At 47.4% G+C, this 15,271-nt stretch overlaps 1 protein-coding gene across 1 annotated transcript; it reads right to left on the reverse strand.

Moving 5' to 3' along the window:
* Positions 1–11,890: 11,890 nt before the first annotated feature.
* Positions 11,891–14,844, reverse strand: LOC119545396 (progestagen associated endometrial protein). The gene is made up of 5 exons (XM_037850865.1): positions 14,749–14,844; positions 14,295–14,434; positions 13,641–13,714; positions 12,708–12,818; positions 11,891–12,048 (listed from the first exon to the last, which is right to left on the reverse strand). The coding sequence occupies exons 1-5, from the start codon at positions 14,842–14,844 to the stop codon at positions 11,891–11,893; spliced, it is 579 nt and encodes a 192-aa protein (XP_037706793.1).
* Positions 14,845–15,271: the final 427 nt, after the last annotated feature.

A 15,271-nucleotide genomic window follows, 5' to 3' on the forward strand; every position in this document is an offset into this window, starting at 1 on the left:
CTTTAGCAATTCGAGGCATCTTCCCTTTCCAAATAAATTTGATAACTAGCTTTTCCAAGTCTGCAAAGTAGGTTGTTGGAATTTTGATTGGGATTGCATTGAATCTGTAGATGAGTTTGGGTAGAATTGACATCTTAATGACATTTAGCCTTCCTATCCATGAACATGGAATATTTTTCCATCTTTTAAGGTCCCCTTCTATTTCTTTTAGTAGAGTTATGTAGTTTTTCTTTGTATAGGTCTTTTACATCTTTGGTTAAGTTTATTCCTAGGTACTTGATTTTTTTAGTTGCTATTGAAAATGGTATCTTTTTCTTGAGTGTCTCTTCAGTTTGTTCATTTCTAGCATATAGAAACATTACTGACTTATGTGCATTAATCTTGTATCCCGCTACTTTGCTAAATTTGTTTATTAGCTCTAGTAGGTGTATCGTTGATTTCTCAGGGTTTTCTAGATATAAGATCATATCATCTGCAAACAATGACAGTTTTACTTCTTCTTTTCCAATTTGGATGCCTTTTATTTCTTTGTCTTGCCGGATTGCCCTGGCTAGCACTTCCAGCACAATGTTGAATAACAGTGGTGACAGCGGGCATCCTTGTCTTGTTCCTGATCTTAGAGGGAAGGCTTTCAGTCTCTCACCATTGAGTACTATGCTGGCTGTGGGTTTTTCATATATGCTCTTTATCATGTTGAGGAAGTTTCCTTCAATTCCTACCTTTTGAAGTGTTTTTATCAAAAACGGATGTTGGATTTTGTCAAATGCTTTTTCAGCATCTATTGAGATGATCAATTGATTTTTCCCTTTCGAGTTTTTAATGTGTTGTAATACATTGATTGTTTTTCTTATGTTGAACCATCCTTGCATGCCTGGAATGAACCCCACTTGGTCATGGTGTATGATTTTTTTAATGTGTCTTTGGATTCGATTTGCAAGTATTTTGTTGAGGATTTTTGCATCTATATTCATTAGGGAGATTGGCCGGTAGTTTTCCTTTTTTGTAGCATCTTTGCCTGGTTTTGGTATTAGATTGATGTTAGCTTCATAAAATGAATTAGGTAGTGTTCCATTTTTTTCAATGTTTTGAAAGAGTTTGAGTAAGATTGGTGTCAGTTCTTTCTGGAAAGTTTGGTAGAATTCCCCTGTGAAGCCATCTGGCCCTGGGCATTTATTTGTGGGAAGATTTTTGATGACTGATTGGATCTCTTTGCTTGTGATGGGTTGGTTGAGGTCTTCTATTTCTTCTCTGGTCAGTCTAGGTTGTTCATATGTTTCCAGGAAATTGTCCATTTCTTCTACATTATCCAGTTTGTTGCCATACAGTTGTTCATAATATCCTCTTATAATTTTTTTAATTTCTTCAGGATCTGCAGTTATGTCACCTTTTTCATTCATTATTTTGTTTATATGGGTCTTCTCTCTTTTTGATTTTGTCAGTCTAGCTAGGGGCTTGTCAATCTTGTTGATCTTCTCAAAGAACCAACTTTTGGTGATATTTATCCTTTCTATTGTTTTTTTGTTCTCTATGTCATTTATTTCTGCTTTAATCCTTGTTATTTCTTTTCTTGTACTTGGTTTAGGATTGGTTTGCTGTTCATTTTCTAGCTTCTTCAGTTGATCCATTAGTTCTTTGATTTTGGCTCTTTCTTCCTTTTTAATATATGCGTTTAGTGCTATAAATTTCCCCCTTAGCACTGCTTTTGCTGCATCCCATAGGTTTTGGTATGTTGTGTTCTCATTTTCATTCGTCTCTATATATTTAGCAATTTCTCTTGCTATTTCTTCTTTAACCCACTGATTGTTTAGGAGTGTGTTGTTTAACCTCCAGGTATTTGTGAATTTTCTAAGTCTCTGATGGTTATTGACTTCTAATTGTATTCCATTGTGGTCAGAGAATGTGCTTTGAATAATTTCAATCTTTTTAAATTTATTGAGGCTTGTTTTATGTCCCAGCATATGATCTATTCTGGAGAAAGTTCCGTGAGCACTAGAAAAGTATGTGTATCCTGTTGATTTGGGATGTAATGTCCTGTAGATGTCTGTTAAATCTAATTCATTTATCAGATTGTTTAGGTTTTCAATTTCCTTATTGGTCTTCTGTCTGGTTGATCTATCTATAGGAGAGAGTGATGTGTTGAAGTCTCCCACAATTATTGTGGAAACATCAATTGCTTCCTTTAGTTTTGCCAATGTTTCTCTCATGTATTTTGTGGCACCTTGATTGGGTGCATAGACATTTACGATTGTTATTTCTTCTTGCTGAATTGCCCCTTTTATTAGTATGTAGTGGCCTTCTTTGTCTCTCAAAACATCCCTGCATTTGAAGTCTATTTTATCTGAGATTAATATTGCTACACCTGCTTTCTTTTGGCTGTAGCTTGCATGAAATATTTTTTTCCATCCTTTCACTTTCAGTTTCTTTGTGTCCCTGTGTCTAAGATGAGTCTCTTGTATGCAACATATTGATGGTTCATTTTTTTTGATCCATTCTGCGAATCTATATCTTTTAATTGGGGAGTTTAATCCATTTACATTCAACGTTAAAACCGTGAAGGCATTTCTTGAATCGGCCATCTTATCCTTTGGATTATGTTTGCCATATTTTTCCCTCTCTTTATTAATATCCTTTATTGTACCCATACCGAATCTCTTTAGTACTGAACCTTTCTCCAAGTCTCTCTGTCCTGTCTTTGTTTCTCTGTCTGTAGGGCTCCCTTTAGTATCTCCAGTAGGGCAGGTCTCTTGTTAGCAAATTCTCTCAGCATTTCTTTGTCTGTGAAAAATTTAAGCTCTCCCTCAAATTTGAAGGAGAGCTTTGCTGGATAAAGTATTCTTGGCTGGAAATTCCTCTCACTCAGAATTTTAAATATATCGTGCCACTGCCTTCTCGCCTCCATGGTGGCTGCTGAGTAGTCACTACTTAGTCTTATGCTGTTTCCTTTGTATGTGGTGAATTGCTTTTCTCTTGCTGCTTTCAGAACTTGTTCCTTCTCTTCTATGTTTGACAGTGTGATCAGTATATGTCTCGGAGTGGGTTTTTTTGGATTTATTCTATTTGGAGTTCGCTGAGCATTTATGATTTGTGTATTTATGTTGTTTAGAAGATTTGGGAAGTTTTCCCCAACAATTTCTTTGAATACTCTTCCTAGACCTTTACCCTTTTCTTCCCCTTCTGGGACACCAATGAGTCTTATATTCGGACGTTTCATATTATCTATCATATCCCTGAGGTCCATTTCGAGTTTTTCAATTTTTTTCCCCATTCTTTCTTTTATGTTTTCATTTTCCATTCTGTCATCTTCCAGGTCACTGATTCGTTGTTCAACTTCCTCTAGTCTTGTACTATGAGTGTCCAGAATCTTTTTAATTTGGTCAACAGTTTCTTTAATTTCCATAAGATCATCCATTTTTTTATTTAGTCTTGCAATGTCTTCTTTATGCTCTTCTAGGGTCTTCTTGATTTCCTTCATATCCCGTACTAGGGTCTCATTGTTCATCTTTAGTTCTTTGAGTAGCTGCTCTAGGTGTGTCTCTTCTGGTCTTTTGATTTGGGTGCTTGGGCTTGGGTTATCCATATCGTCTGGTTTTTTCATATGCTTTATAATTTTCTGTTGTTTTTGGCCTCGTGGCATTTGCTGACCTTGGTAGGGTTCTTTTAGGGTTTGTAGACCAGTTGAAGTCCTTATCTCTAATTTATCAGATCTACAGCTTCGTGGAGTACACTTTCTCTAACTAACCAGCAGGTGGCGTCCACGAGCCACCTGTTCTCCACAAGCCAGATCTCCCCTGCTTAGCCTTTTTGGTGAGTGGGGGAGTGAGTCTTGTGGGGCCCAATTGGTGTACCAAGCTTGCGTGTGTAGTTGGTGTTGCCTGCCCTGTATGTGGGGCGTGTTTCTGGGCAGTCGGGGAGGGGGGGTGGCCCTAACAATCAAATCTCCCTGATGATCCTAGAGTTTTAAAGCTACTGCAATAGTCTAATCCTTCAGTTCAGTCCTGCCACAGTTTGTCTCTGCCACTGACCCACAAGTCTTTGGTATTGGCGTATGGCTCCTGAGACTTGCAAGTGGGCCCCTCTTCCAGGCTGTGCACCCCGGGTCCTCTGTTGAGGGATGACTGTGCTATGTCGCAGGTGAGTGCCGTCCCCCCAGGGCAGTTCTGGGCTGCTGGGCTGTGTTGGGAGGCTCCCAGTCTGCTCAAATGATGGCTGAATGGGGCTCTGTTAATTCACACTGCTCCCCCTTCCCAGCTCTGGGACATTCAGCTGAGGTTGCAGGGAGGGCTAATGTCCACGCCCAGTTTTGTGGTGTGTGCCTGTTATTTGAAGCACTTCCGTCACACTGGGTTGTCTGGGGCAGCTCTGGGCTATGGGGCTGGCGATGGGCAGGAGTGTTTCCTGTCCACCAGGATGGTGGCTGTGAGCGGACACCCCCCTTTTCTTGGGAAGTTGTGTTGTTTAGTGAATTTTCTCAGCCACTGGATTATTGCCTTTTGTCTCAGAGCTCTCTTAGTTCTGCTCTTGACTTGACGTGCCCAAATTTCAATTCTTTGAAGCTTTCTGTATTGAGCTTCTTAGAGTAATTGTTTTAGAAAAAGCAAAAAGGATTTAAAAAAAAAAAAAAAACCGGCCCTCCTCAGAGATCTAATGGGTTATTGAAATGCTAATAGACAAAGCAACCAGGGCCATTAAGGAAAAGTGCCCAGGGCAGAGAGATCAGCCTTGCTTCGGGATTTGCATATGCGCCTCAAGGCCTGATCTCCGCCCTTCCCCTTTCTGTGTTCACCAGAACTCCAAAAATCCTCTGCTTTTATTTTGGAGTTTTGCGTGTTGTTTTTTTTCTATGCCTGTCTCCTCTCTGCTGGGCTGGCTGCTCTCAGAGTCTCTGGTGTCTGGCCTCAGTCTATCTATGGTTGGAGTTTGAATCAGTAGAATGAGTTTCCGGTAAGAGCAGCCAGTGCAATTCTCCCTTCTCCTTCCTGGAGCTGACAGCCCCTCCTCCCCCGGGACTGAGCCTGGCAGGGAGGGGCGCGGGTCCCCTGGCCGCAAAAACTTACAGATTTCGCTGATCTCAGCAGTTCCACGTTTTCATGAGTGTTGTATGAAGTATGCCCAAAGACAGATTGCTCTGTGGTGTCCAGTCCACGCAGTTCCTGGCTTTTTACCTACTTTCCTGGAGGAGTAACTAAAACATACAGCTCACCAGTCTGCCATCTTGCCCCCAGCCGTGTGATTTTTGCAGATGCTCTTTATCAAGTTGATATTCTTATTTATCTGAGATTTTTAGAAATCATGGATCAGTTGTTGAATTTTGTCAAATGCCTTCCTGCATCTATTTATATGATCATGTGATTTTTCTTCATCAGCCTATCAATATGGTAGCTTATGCTGGTTGATTTTCAAATACTGAACCAGCCTGCATCTCTGGCATTAACCCCACTTAGTCATGGTGCATAATTCTTTTTATATATTGCTGGATTCTATTTGTTATTATTTTGTTGAAGATTTTTACATCTCTGTTCATTAGTAATTTTGGTCTGTAGTTTTCAGTTTTTTGTTACTATCTTTGTATGGTTTTGTTATCACTGTAGTTTTAGTTTCCTGGCTGCTAAAACAAATACCTTGCAATGGGTCGGCTTAAACAATGGTGTTCGGTTTGCTAATGCTGCCATCATGAAAAATGCCAGAAATGGATTGGCTTTTATAAAGGGGGTTTATTTGGTTACAAAGTTACAGTCTTAAGGCCATAAAGTGTCCAAGGTAAGGCATCAACAATCAGGTACCTTCACTGGAGAAAGGCCATTGGAGTCTGGAAAACCTCTGTTAGCTGGGAAGGTACGTGGCTGGTGTCTGCTTGCTTCCAGGTTGCATTTCAAAATGGTGGTCTCTAAAATGTCAGTGTCAGCTTTCAACGGCTGTCTTCAAAATGTCTCTCTTGGCTGTGGCACCTCCTTCTGTCTATGAACACTTTTATAGGACTCCAGTGATTCAATTAAGACCCATCCTGAATGGGTAGGGCAATACCTCTATGGAAATTATCCAACCAAAAGTCTTGCCCACAGTTGATTGAGTCACATCTCCATGGAAACACTCAATCAAAGGATTCCAACCTAATCAACACTAATATGTCTGCCCCCACAAGATTGCATCAAAGAACATGGCATTTTGGGGGATATAGTACTTCCAAACTGGCACAAATTGGAATTTATTGGCATATGGTTTTGAGGCTGGGAGAAGTCCAAAATCGAGACATCATCAAGGCGATGCTTTCTCCTACAAGACTGTGGTGTTCTGGGACTGGCTTCTGGTGACCCTTGGTCCTTGGCTTTTCTATCACTTGGTGATGCACATGGCGGCTCCTCCTGGCTTTTCTGGGTTCCATTGGCTTCCAGCTTTTGGCTGCTCCCTCTGGCTTCTCTCTCTCTGTGGCCTTCCTTACAAGGACTTCAGGAACAGGATTATTACTATTGGGAACTGGGCCACCTTAGCTGAAGGAGCCTCATCCAAAGGTATCCTTTACAAGGGCTCACACCCGCAAGGATGGATTAAGTTTAAGAACATGTTTTTCTGGGGTGCGGAGCTCCAGGCCACTACAGATGTAATACTAGTTTCATAAAATGAGTTAGAAAGTGTTCACTATTCTTCTATTTTCTTCAAGAGATTATATAGAATTGATGTTAATTTTTAAATATTTGGTGTAATTTTTCCAGTAAAATCATTCAAATCTGAATATTTCTTTTTTGTATATTCTTAAATTACAAATTAAGTTTCCTTAAAAGTTGTAGGGCTGATAAACAAAATGTGGTATATATACATGGTGGAATACTACACGGCAGTAAGAAGGAATGAGGTCATGATACATATGACAACATGGAAGAAACCTGAAGACATAATGCTGAGCGAAATAAGCCAGACACAAAAAGAGAGATGTTGTATGTTACCACTACTGTGAACTCTGTGAAAAATGTAAAACAAATATTTTAAATTGTACCTAGAGATAGACACCAAGTAGTGAAGGAGAAACGATTATCTAATAAGAACAGCTAAACTATTGAGGTAATCTCAATGTTATGGGAATGCTCAGGAACGATTATGCTTGCAAATTTTCTTGGGGTATGGTCAGAACATGTTGGAAGCAATGTAGTTATTTTAGATTATTTGTTGTTTTTCTTATTCCTTTGTTTTGTTAGGGTTTGTTAATTTTCTTGGGGTATGGTAGAGACACGTTGGAAGCAATACAGTTATTTTAGGTTATTTGTTTTTCTTATTCCTTTGTTTTGTTTTGTTTGAATTGCTTTTTTTTAAATTTTTTGGTAAATTAAAAAAAGCTGTTGCATTAAAAATAGCTTCAATATAGTTATTTTAGGTTATTTGCTTTTTCTTATGCCTTTGTTTGATTATAGTTTGATAGTTTTCTTGGGGTATGGTAGGAACATGTTGGAAGCAAAGTAGTTATTTTAGGTTATTTGTTTTTCTTAATCCTTTGCTTTGGTGAACATATTAGTTGTTTCCATCTTAAATCTGCTTTGCCAACTTGGTAAGTAAAATATAGTATATCATTTAATTTTTTTGTTCTTAAATTGAATATTTTCTCATGTGTTTGTTGGCCATTTGTATAATTTTTGTGTGAATTTTCAGGTTATAACCTTTGCTCATTTTTCCACAGGCTATTTATCTTTTCAATCTTTTTTTAAAAATTAAACTTTCTAGCCTTTTGCCTATGAAAAAAATAAAAAAATAAAAGTTATAGGGCTAGTCAAATTGTCTATTTTATATTGGGTAAGTTGTGGCAGTTTTTTTTGAAGAATTGTTTTATTTCTTCTAAGTTGTCAAGTTTATGTGTGTAGGGTTTTTCATAATGTTCCTTTTTTATCCTTTGGATGTTTTACTGGGTCTGCAGTGACATCCTGTTTTTCATTCCTGACATTAGTAATTTGTGTTGTCTCTTTTTTTGTCTTTGTCAGTCTTGCTGGTTTGTAAATTTTATTGATCTTTCCAAAGAGCCAGCTCCTTTTTCATTGATTTTTCTCTATTGTTTTTCCCTTTTTTAATTTAATTGATTTCAGATATTTATTATTTCCTTCCTTTATTGTTGAAGGTTTATTTTATTCTTCTTTTTTCTGGGTTCTTGAAGTGGAAGCTTAGGTTACTGATTCGAAATGTATTCTATTTTCTAATGTCAGCATTTAGTGCTATAAATTTCCCTCTCAGCACTGCCTTAGCTGTGTTCTACAAATTTTGATGTATTGTATTTTTCATTTTTATTCAACTCAAAGTATTTTTAAATTTCCCTTGAAACTTCCTTTTTGACCTGTGAATTATTTAGAAGTATGTTGTTTCATTTCTAAGTGCTCAAAAATTGTGCTGGTTTGGATTATTATATCCCCCAAACACCAGGTTCTTTGATGCAGTCTTGTGGGGCAGACGTGTTAGTGTTGATTATGTTGGAATCTTTGGATTAGGCTGTTTCCATGGAGATGTGGCCCACCCAACTGTGGGTAATACCTTTGATTGGATTATTTCCATGGAGGTGTGGCCCCGCCATTCTGGATGGGTCTTAATTAAATCACTGGAGTGCTTTATAAAGAGCCACACAATCCCAGACATTTGCTGCAGCTAGGAGACACATTTTGAAGACGGCTGTTGGAAGCTGACACTGACATTTTGGGGAACACCATTTGAAACACAACCCAGGATCAGCAGACACCAGCCATGTGCCTTCCCAGCTGACAGAGGTTTTCCGGACACCATTGGCCATCCTCCAGTGAAGGTACCCGATTGTTGATGCCTTACCTTGGACACCTCATGGCCTTAAGACTGTAACTTTGTAATGAAATAAACCCCCTTTATAAAGTCAATCCATTTCTGGTGTTTTTCATGATGGCAGCGTTAGCAAACCGGAACAGAGATTTCCCTCTTCTCTTTTTCTAGTTTGATTCCATTGTGGTCAGAAAGCACACTCTCTATGATTTCAGTTCTTTTGAATTTGTTGAGGTTTATTTTATGGTTCAGGATATGCCATATTCTGTTATATATTTCATGGGCACTTGAAAAGAATGTGTGTTCTGCTGTCGTTGGGCAAAATGTTCTACGTATGTCCAAGCTTTATGTCTTTTATTTCTTTTTTTATTGTCTTATCGCCCCAGGCAGGGCTTTCAGCACCGTACTGTGTAAGAGTGAGGAGAAACGACATGCTTGCCCAACCTCAGCGGGAAGCACTCCGTCTCTTACAATTAAATATGATGATAGCTGTAGGTATTTTTACTCTAACTTTTGACTTTTATCAGTTTAAGGAAGTTCCCTGCTGCTCCGAGGTAGGGCTATCCTCTCTGGCCCCTTCCTGGTCTGGCCAACATGCTAGCGGGAGTGGATGGGTCCCAGCTCCCACATCCCGCCTTTCTCCCCCGAGTGGTCCCGATGGGCAGACACCCTGGCTCACCCACAGAGAACATTCTGCATAAACAAGGAATAAATATTTGATGCTTTAAGCCACTGAAATGTTAGGGTTAATCATTAATATGGAATAGACTGGCATATGTTGAATGACATTCTTGGTTTGCTAAGAGTCTACCACATGAATGGGATGTGATTTTTTTTTAGTATGTTTTTAAAAATCCATTAAAGATGTTGTGGTGTTTTGGAGCTGTATGGACCCCAGAAAAATGTACTCTTAAAGCTAATCCCTTCCTGCGGGTGTGGACCCAGTGTAAGCAGGGACTGTTGATGAGGTCACTGCAGTAAAGGTGTGGCCCGGCTTAGTCAGGGTGGGTCTGAATCCTCTTACTGGAGTCTTTAAAAACGGATGAATACAGAGAGGGAGAGAAAAAGCCACAGAAGCAAGAAGCTGAAATCAAGGAAACCTGGGAGAGGAGGGAGAGCCCAGCAAGTGCCGCCGTGTGCCCGGCCACGTGGCCGAGGAGCCCAGGGTCGCCAGCAGCGGATCTCCAGGAAGAAAGCATCCCCTTTGTGATGCCGGGATTTGGATGTTTTCTCAGCCTCATGTGAGCTAATAAGTCCTCATTGTTTAAGTTGAACCATTTCATGTATTTGCTTTAAGCAACCTAAGAAATTAAAATAGATGCTTATCTGGGTTTTTCACCCTTGATCTCAAGTCAGTGAGTTTCATTGGGACGTTTTCTAGTGTTGAAACAGCCTTGATTTTCCGGTTGCCTTGTGCTCCATCCTGATGTGTTATCTTTGAATACACTGCTGGCTTCCATCTGCTATTAGATTATTTAGATTTTTGTGTCTTTATTTTCTTGCCTCATCCTTGCACAGCTTTGTTATCAGAACAGTTGTGCAACTCCTCACATTTTTCAAATGTGGGGCAGTGTATGAACTGGGAACCATCTGATGGAGCTTGGTAATTCTCGCCCAAAAACTTAGAGGAGCTGACACTCATTTCTGTGGTAAATTTTGGACCACCATTTAATTTTTTTCTGTAGTTATTTTGTTCTTTTTAAGTTTTCTCATGCTTTTTGAGTTTATCTGGTCATTTGTATTTTTCTAGAAAAGTATTCATTCCATCTTGTTTGGAAAAATATAAAACTGTTACATATACACTTTTCTTATTATTTAAAATTCCTGTTTCTGTTACTATATACCATTTTCCCAATTTTCCTCCCACCTCTGACCTCTTTTGCCCAATTCCTCTATCCAGAGGAAAGCTCTTTATTTTTTTATTTGCCCAGACTTTTCAGTGCAGTTATAAACATATGAAGTTTGATATCAAAAGTCTACCAAGTGGCAATTACACTTATATTCCTGAAAGATAGTCTGAGGGTCAGGAGGGATGGCATTTTAAAATAGTGTCAAATTTGACCTGCCAATAGTTTGTTTTTATGTCAATATCTGTTAGATGAACTGATCTCTAATTTTCCAATTCTTGTCCTTGGGCTTGCTTGGTGTTGACTGGACTTGCACCCTGAGCTGCTGCTCCAGCACTCTTATTTGATTTCTGGAATTTTAAAAGAACCCGCCATGAGGTGTACTGAATCCCAAATGTTGTGGGGTGCAGACCTCAGGCCTGGGGTCCCTAGCCCCCCAGTCCTTGCAGCCCTCACCGCCCCATGCCACTCATCAGCCAGTACGAGTCAGGGGAGAGTGCCCACTGGTTTATTGTTTGCACCGAGCAGGGGGCCCCAGATGAGACTGGGAGGGTGTGACCAGGAAGGGGGGCTGGGGCCTCAGTGGTTCTGACTCCTCCGTAGAGAATGGGGGTCCTGGGGAGGAGGGGTGACATCGTCTCTCACTGCAGAGGAGTTGGGCTCCTGGGAAACCCACAGACCTGCAAGGGCAGGGAGGCCCCAGCTGAGACCCCTGGGGGCCTGGGGACGCTGGCTGGCCCCCCAGCTGGGTGCAAGTGGCATCCCCTCCTTGTCCTGGCCAGAGCCCCTGCCTCACCCCACACTCAGCCTGGAGTGGCCTGTCTCCACCCTGCCTTCCCCCACCCTTGCCCCTCCACCTCCCCCTGCCCCACACCCAGGGGCGGGAGAGGGGCCCTGAGGACTCGGCTGCCTGGACAAACGGTCCCTCAGAAAAGGCCCTTGGCCAGCGACCTTTCTGGGGTGGCCAGCGGGGACCCTGAGACCCAGCTCGCCCGTCAAGGTGCCCCCAGCCCACAGGAGACCCCCAGCCCCATGTGGGAGCCCAGGATGGGGGCAGGGCCGGTGTATTACCCCAGGAGGCTGGAGCAGCCGACATCGCCTAGACGCGGCACCTCTCTGCGGGAAAAGGGGGCGCACAGGTGATGCCGCTGGGGGTCACTCAGGACCCGGGGAGGGGACCCCTCGGAGCGCCTCGCGCAGCCCTCCCCCCACCCCACCCCAGAGGCTGGGCCGCGGCCACCACGGAGGAGGACGGTTCTCCTGGAGCCCCAGCGGGACCTGCTCGCTCAGCCTCCCATGGAGCCAGGGAGAGGCGGCCCGGGTGCCTGGGTGCACTCACCTCTGCCCTCGGTCAGGTCCAGGAAGAGCCGCACCTGTAGGGGCAGCGCCTTCAGGACCAGCTTGAACTTCTTCATGACCTCGGGGTCAGCCTGCAGGGTCCTGGCTGGGGGATGGGGGGGAGCAGGTCAGCTCCCGGCCGTGGGGGGACAAGGGTGCTGTTGGGGGGTCGGCCGGTGTGGGAACCTGCTAGGGGTCTTTGGGGCTCAGGTCCTGCTCTTTAGGGGACCCTGTCCCTCCCCTGCCCTGCAGCCCAGCCCCTGATCCCCCTCGGGGACAGCTCCAGACGCGTCTCCTCAGTCCTGGGGGAAAAGCGCCTGTCCACCCCTGCTCTGGACGGTCTGGGCCCCTGCAGTCCTGGGAGTGTCTCTGGGCCCCTAAACTAAAGGCCACTTGGGAGAGTGGGGGGCCGCCCATGGGAGCTACTGTGGGACAAGGAAAATGTCACCCTATGTTTGTTCCCGGAACCTCCAGGTCTGACTTCCCGTTTGGTGGCACAAAGGCCTCTGGCTCTGGGTGGCCTGTGGCCGGGCCAGGGCTCCCGTCAGGCCTCCCCCGCCCCTCCCCGCGTCGGCCTCCAGGTCTGCGTCTGGGGTCCCTGGGCCCCCGGTCCCCATGGAAGACCCTGCCCTTCACTCCCAGCTCCTGTGGGCAGCCTGGAAGGACCCCACCCCTGGTCTCCCCACCCTCCTTGGAAAAGGCCCCCGGGGTGCGCGGGCAGCAAGGGGCCGTCAGAGCAGACCCCACGAGAGGTGGGGACCCTACCCAGGGCCTGGCAGGCCAGGTTCTGCGTGGGGCCCGCGGCGCTCTCCACGCACAGGAACAGGTAGCTCGTGGAGTCGGCGTCCAGCACGAAGACCTTGTCTCCGTCCGGGGCTGGAGGAGAGCAGGGCAGGTACAGTGATTCCGTACGGCCTCCACCCTCGGGGCCGTGAGGGCGGCCGGTGCTGGCCCTGCAGGAAGGCAGCCTCCCGTCCCGCCCGCCCCCGCCTCGACGGCTCTCCCCTCACGCGTTGCCAGCCCCTTCCCGAGCAGCCCGCTGGAGCCAGCCTCTGCTCCTGCACCCGGCAGGGAACCAGGCCCCTTGCACAGGCCCCCGCACGCGTCCCCAGTAACCTCCCAAGCAGGAGCAGGATCGGGATGGGAGAGCTGCAGCGGCCCTTGGTCTCTGCAGATCACTCTGAGTCCTCGGCCTGGGCTCCTCCTTCATCGTCCACCTCTAAGTCCAAGACACCCACTCTGGACCCTGCAGCCCGTGGGCTCTGCTTGAACACAGCCACGAGGCAAAGCCTGGGCGCCGAGTAACGTAACCGAGGGAGCGGGGACTCGTCCTGAGAGATGCTTTCCGGAGCAGGAGAGGGGGTGCCCCGGCCACTCCTGCAGCTGTCAGAGCTGGGCTGAGCGTGAGGCCATGGGGCTGGGCACTGTCGGCCACCTCAGGAGGGCCCGGCTGGGGGCCAGGAAGGGGCGCAGCCACCCGCCTGCTGTCAGGGGACTCCGCGGCCTCACGTGGGAAGACCTTGTGACAAGCCGGGGCCAGCAGGGCCCTCTGAGCTGGTCACGGTGACTGCGGAGTGCCTGCCAGGCCGCGACGGCCCCCTGCAGCTGGACACCAGCCTTGCCCCAGGAGCGGTCAGCCCAGAGCTGGGACCCCTGCCCTGGCCAGGACAGAGGCGGGTGGCTTCCGGGGGCACTTACAGTCGATCCTGAACTGAGCAGGGTCCTGGGTTTTCTCCATAAGGATCGTCTTCTCAATGCACTCGTTGTTCTCCCTGCAAGCCCAGGTTTCTGTGAGCCTTTGGCTGAGACCCCTCCTCAAAGCCCAAGGTCATGGGGGGTGGAGCCGGGACACAACCCCCCAGGGGTGCCAGATCTCAAAGCTGTCAGGCTGGGTCAATGCACTAGGGTGCTGGGGGGTCAGAGGAGCTGTGCTGGGGCCAGGGGACCCCAGGGTCAGAAGCAAGGGACCCCACTGGGGGGTTCGTGGGGATTTGGCTCCTGTTTTCATCACTGCCTTGCCCACCCTCCCGCACTCATCAACCCCCTTCCCTTGCTCTGGGGACGGGCAGGGCCCATCTCAGGATCTGCCCACTCCCCATGGGGAGCACAGCTCAGTGGGGACCCCAACCCGCAGCCCACCAGCCCAGCCTCCACCGGCCCTCCCCTCACCCGGACCCTCAGGGGCTCCGAGGCGTCCAGGAACCCCCTGAGGCCCCGTCCCCACCCCAAGGGCACTGTAAGCCGACAGCTTGAAGCTGGGTCCCAGGAGAAGACCCCACCCTGTCCCCCGGCCCAGGTCCCCAGGTCCCCAGGTCCCCAGCCCCCCGCTGGCCACAGCCCCGGGAAACCCACTGCCTGCTCAGGGTGAGCTCCAGGCTGCCCTCGGGCATGGGTCTCGCCTCCTTGATGAACACTCTCAGGGGGGCGCTTTCGGGCTCCAGGAGGCTGGGGTCGTTGGCCGCCATTGCCACCGTGTGCCAGGTGCCTGCCACCTGAGGGGAGGGTCCTGAGTGGCTCTCCCGGGGTGGCCCAGCCCCCTGCCCACCTCGTGCTCCCCACCCCACCCCGGGGAGCAGGCCTGGCCAGTGAGCGGACCTGGGCCGGGGTCCGGGGCCCGCTGACCCGGCGTGGCCAGCCTGGCTTCCTCCCACCACCTGGGGTGTCCCCTGTGTGCTGTCGCCGAGCCCCGAGGAGCACCCAGCTGGAGCCGAGCCGGGAGCCGGGGGAACAGTGATCTCAGGGGGTCGGCCGGTGGGGGCTGGGGAGAGACCCCACCCCGCGAGGGGAGCCGCCCCTGCCCTCGAACCTTCTCCAGGTCCAGCTCCGCCACGCGCTGGGGGACATCCACGGCCTGGAGGCCACAGGCGAGGGCCGTGCCCAGGATGAGCAGGAGGCCCCTCATGCTGGCGGCTGTGGAGGGTGGCCGAGGACGGGCCGCGCGGTCTTAAATAGGGCGAGGGCGCCAGGGCCAAGCGCACCCCAGGCTCCCGCGGGTCCTTGGGGATTTCCGCCTCTCGGACAATGGGAGGCCTTTTGCCGGGCAGTGTCACTGGCTCCCCTGCAAGTCCAGACAAGAACCTCCTTGGTCCTGCCAGCCAATTCCCGGAAGAGCCCGGATCGGAAACTTCCGGGTTGGAGCTCCAGACCTCCAGTGTCTGGAACACTTCCTGGGCTGGGGCACTGGGTGAGGACACGTCAGAGGCGGCAGTGAGGACGGCTGTGTCCTGGTGGGGAGGGTCCCGGGGTCAGCCTTGGTTGCGTGGACATCGGGTGGGTGGGTGGCCGTCCGTCCCACACAGGGGATTGCTGTGACCGTAGTCCCCACTTAC

The sequence above is a fragment of the Choloepus didactylus genome, chromosome 10, assembly GCF_015220235.1.
Source record: "Choloepus didactylus isolate mChoDid1 chromosome 10, mChoDid1.pri, whole genome shotgun sequence".
NCBI lineage: Eukaryota > Metazoa > Chordata > Mammalia > Pilosa > Megalonychidae > Choloepus > Choloepus didactylus.

What these genes read in the sequence shown, in the direction of transcription:
- LOC119545396 (XM_037850865.1), bottom strand. Translation starts at nt 14,844, where the DNA reads ATGAGGGGCCTCCTGCTCATCCTGGGCACGGCCCTCGCCTGTGGCCTC. An exon ending in CGGAGCTGGACCTGGAGAAG is followed by an intron (nt 14,435 to 14,748) that starts GTTCGAGGGCAG and finishes CCCTCCCCTCAG; the next exon opens with GTGGCAGGCACCTGGCACAC. An exon ending in TGCTCAGTTCAGGATCGACT is followed by an intron (nt 12,819 to 13,640) that starts GTAAGTGCCCCC and finishes GCTCTCCTCCAG; the next exon opens with CCCCGGACGGAGACAAGGTC.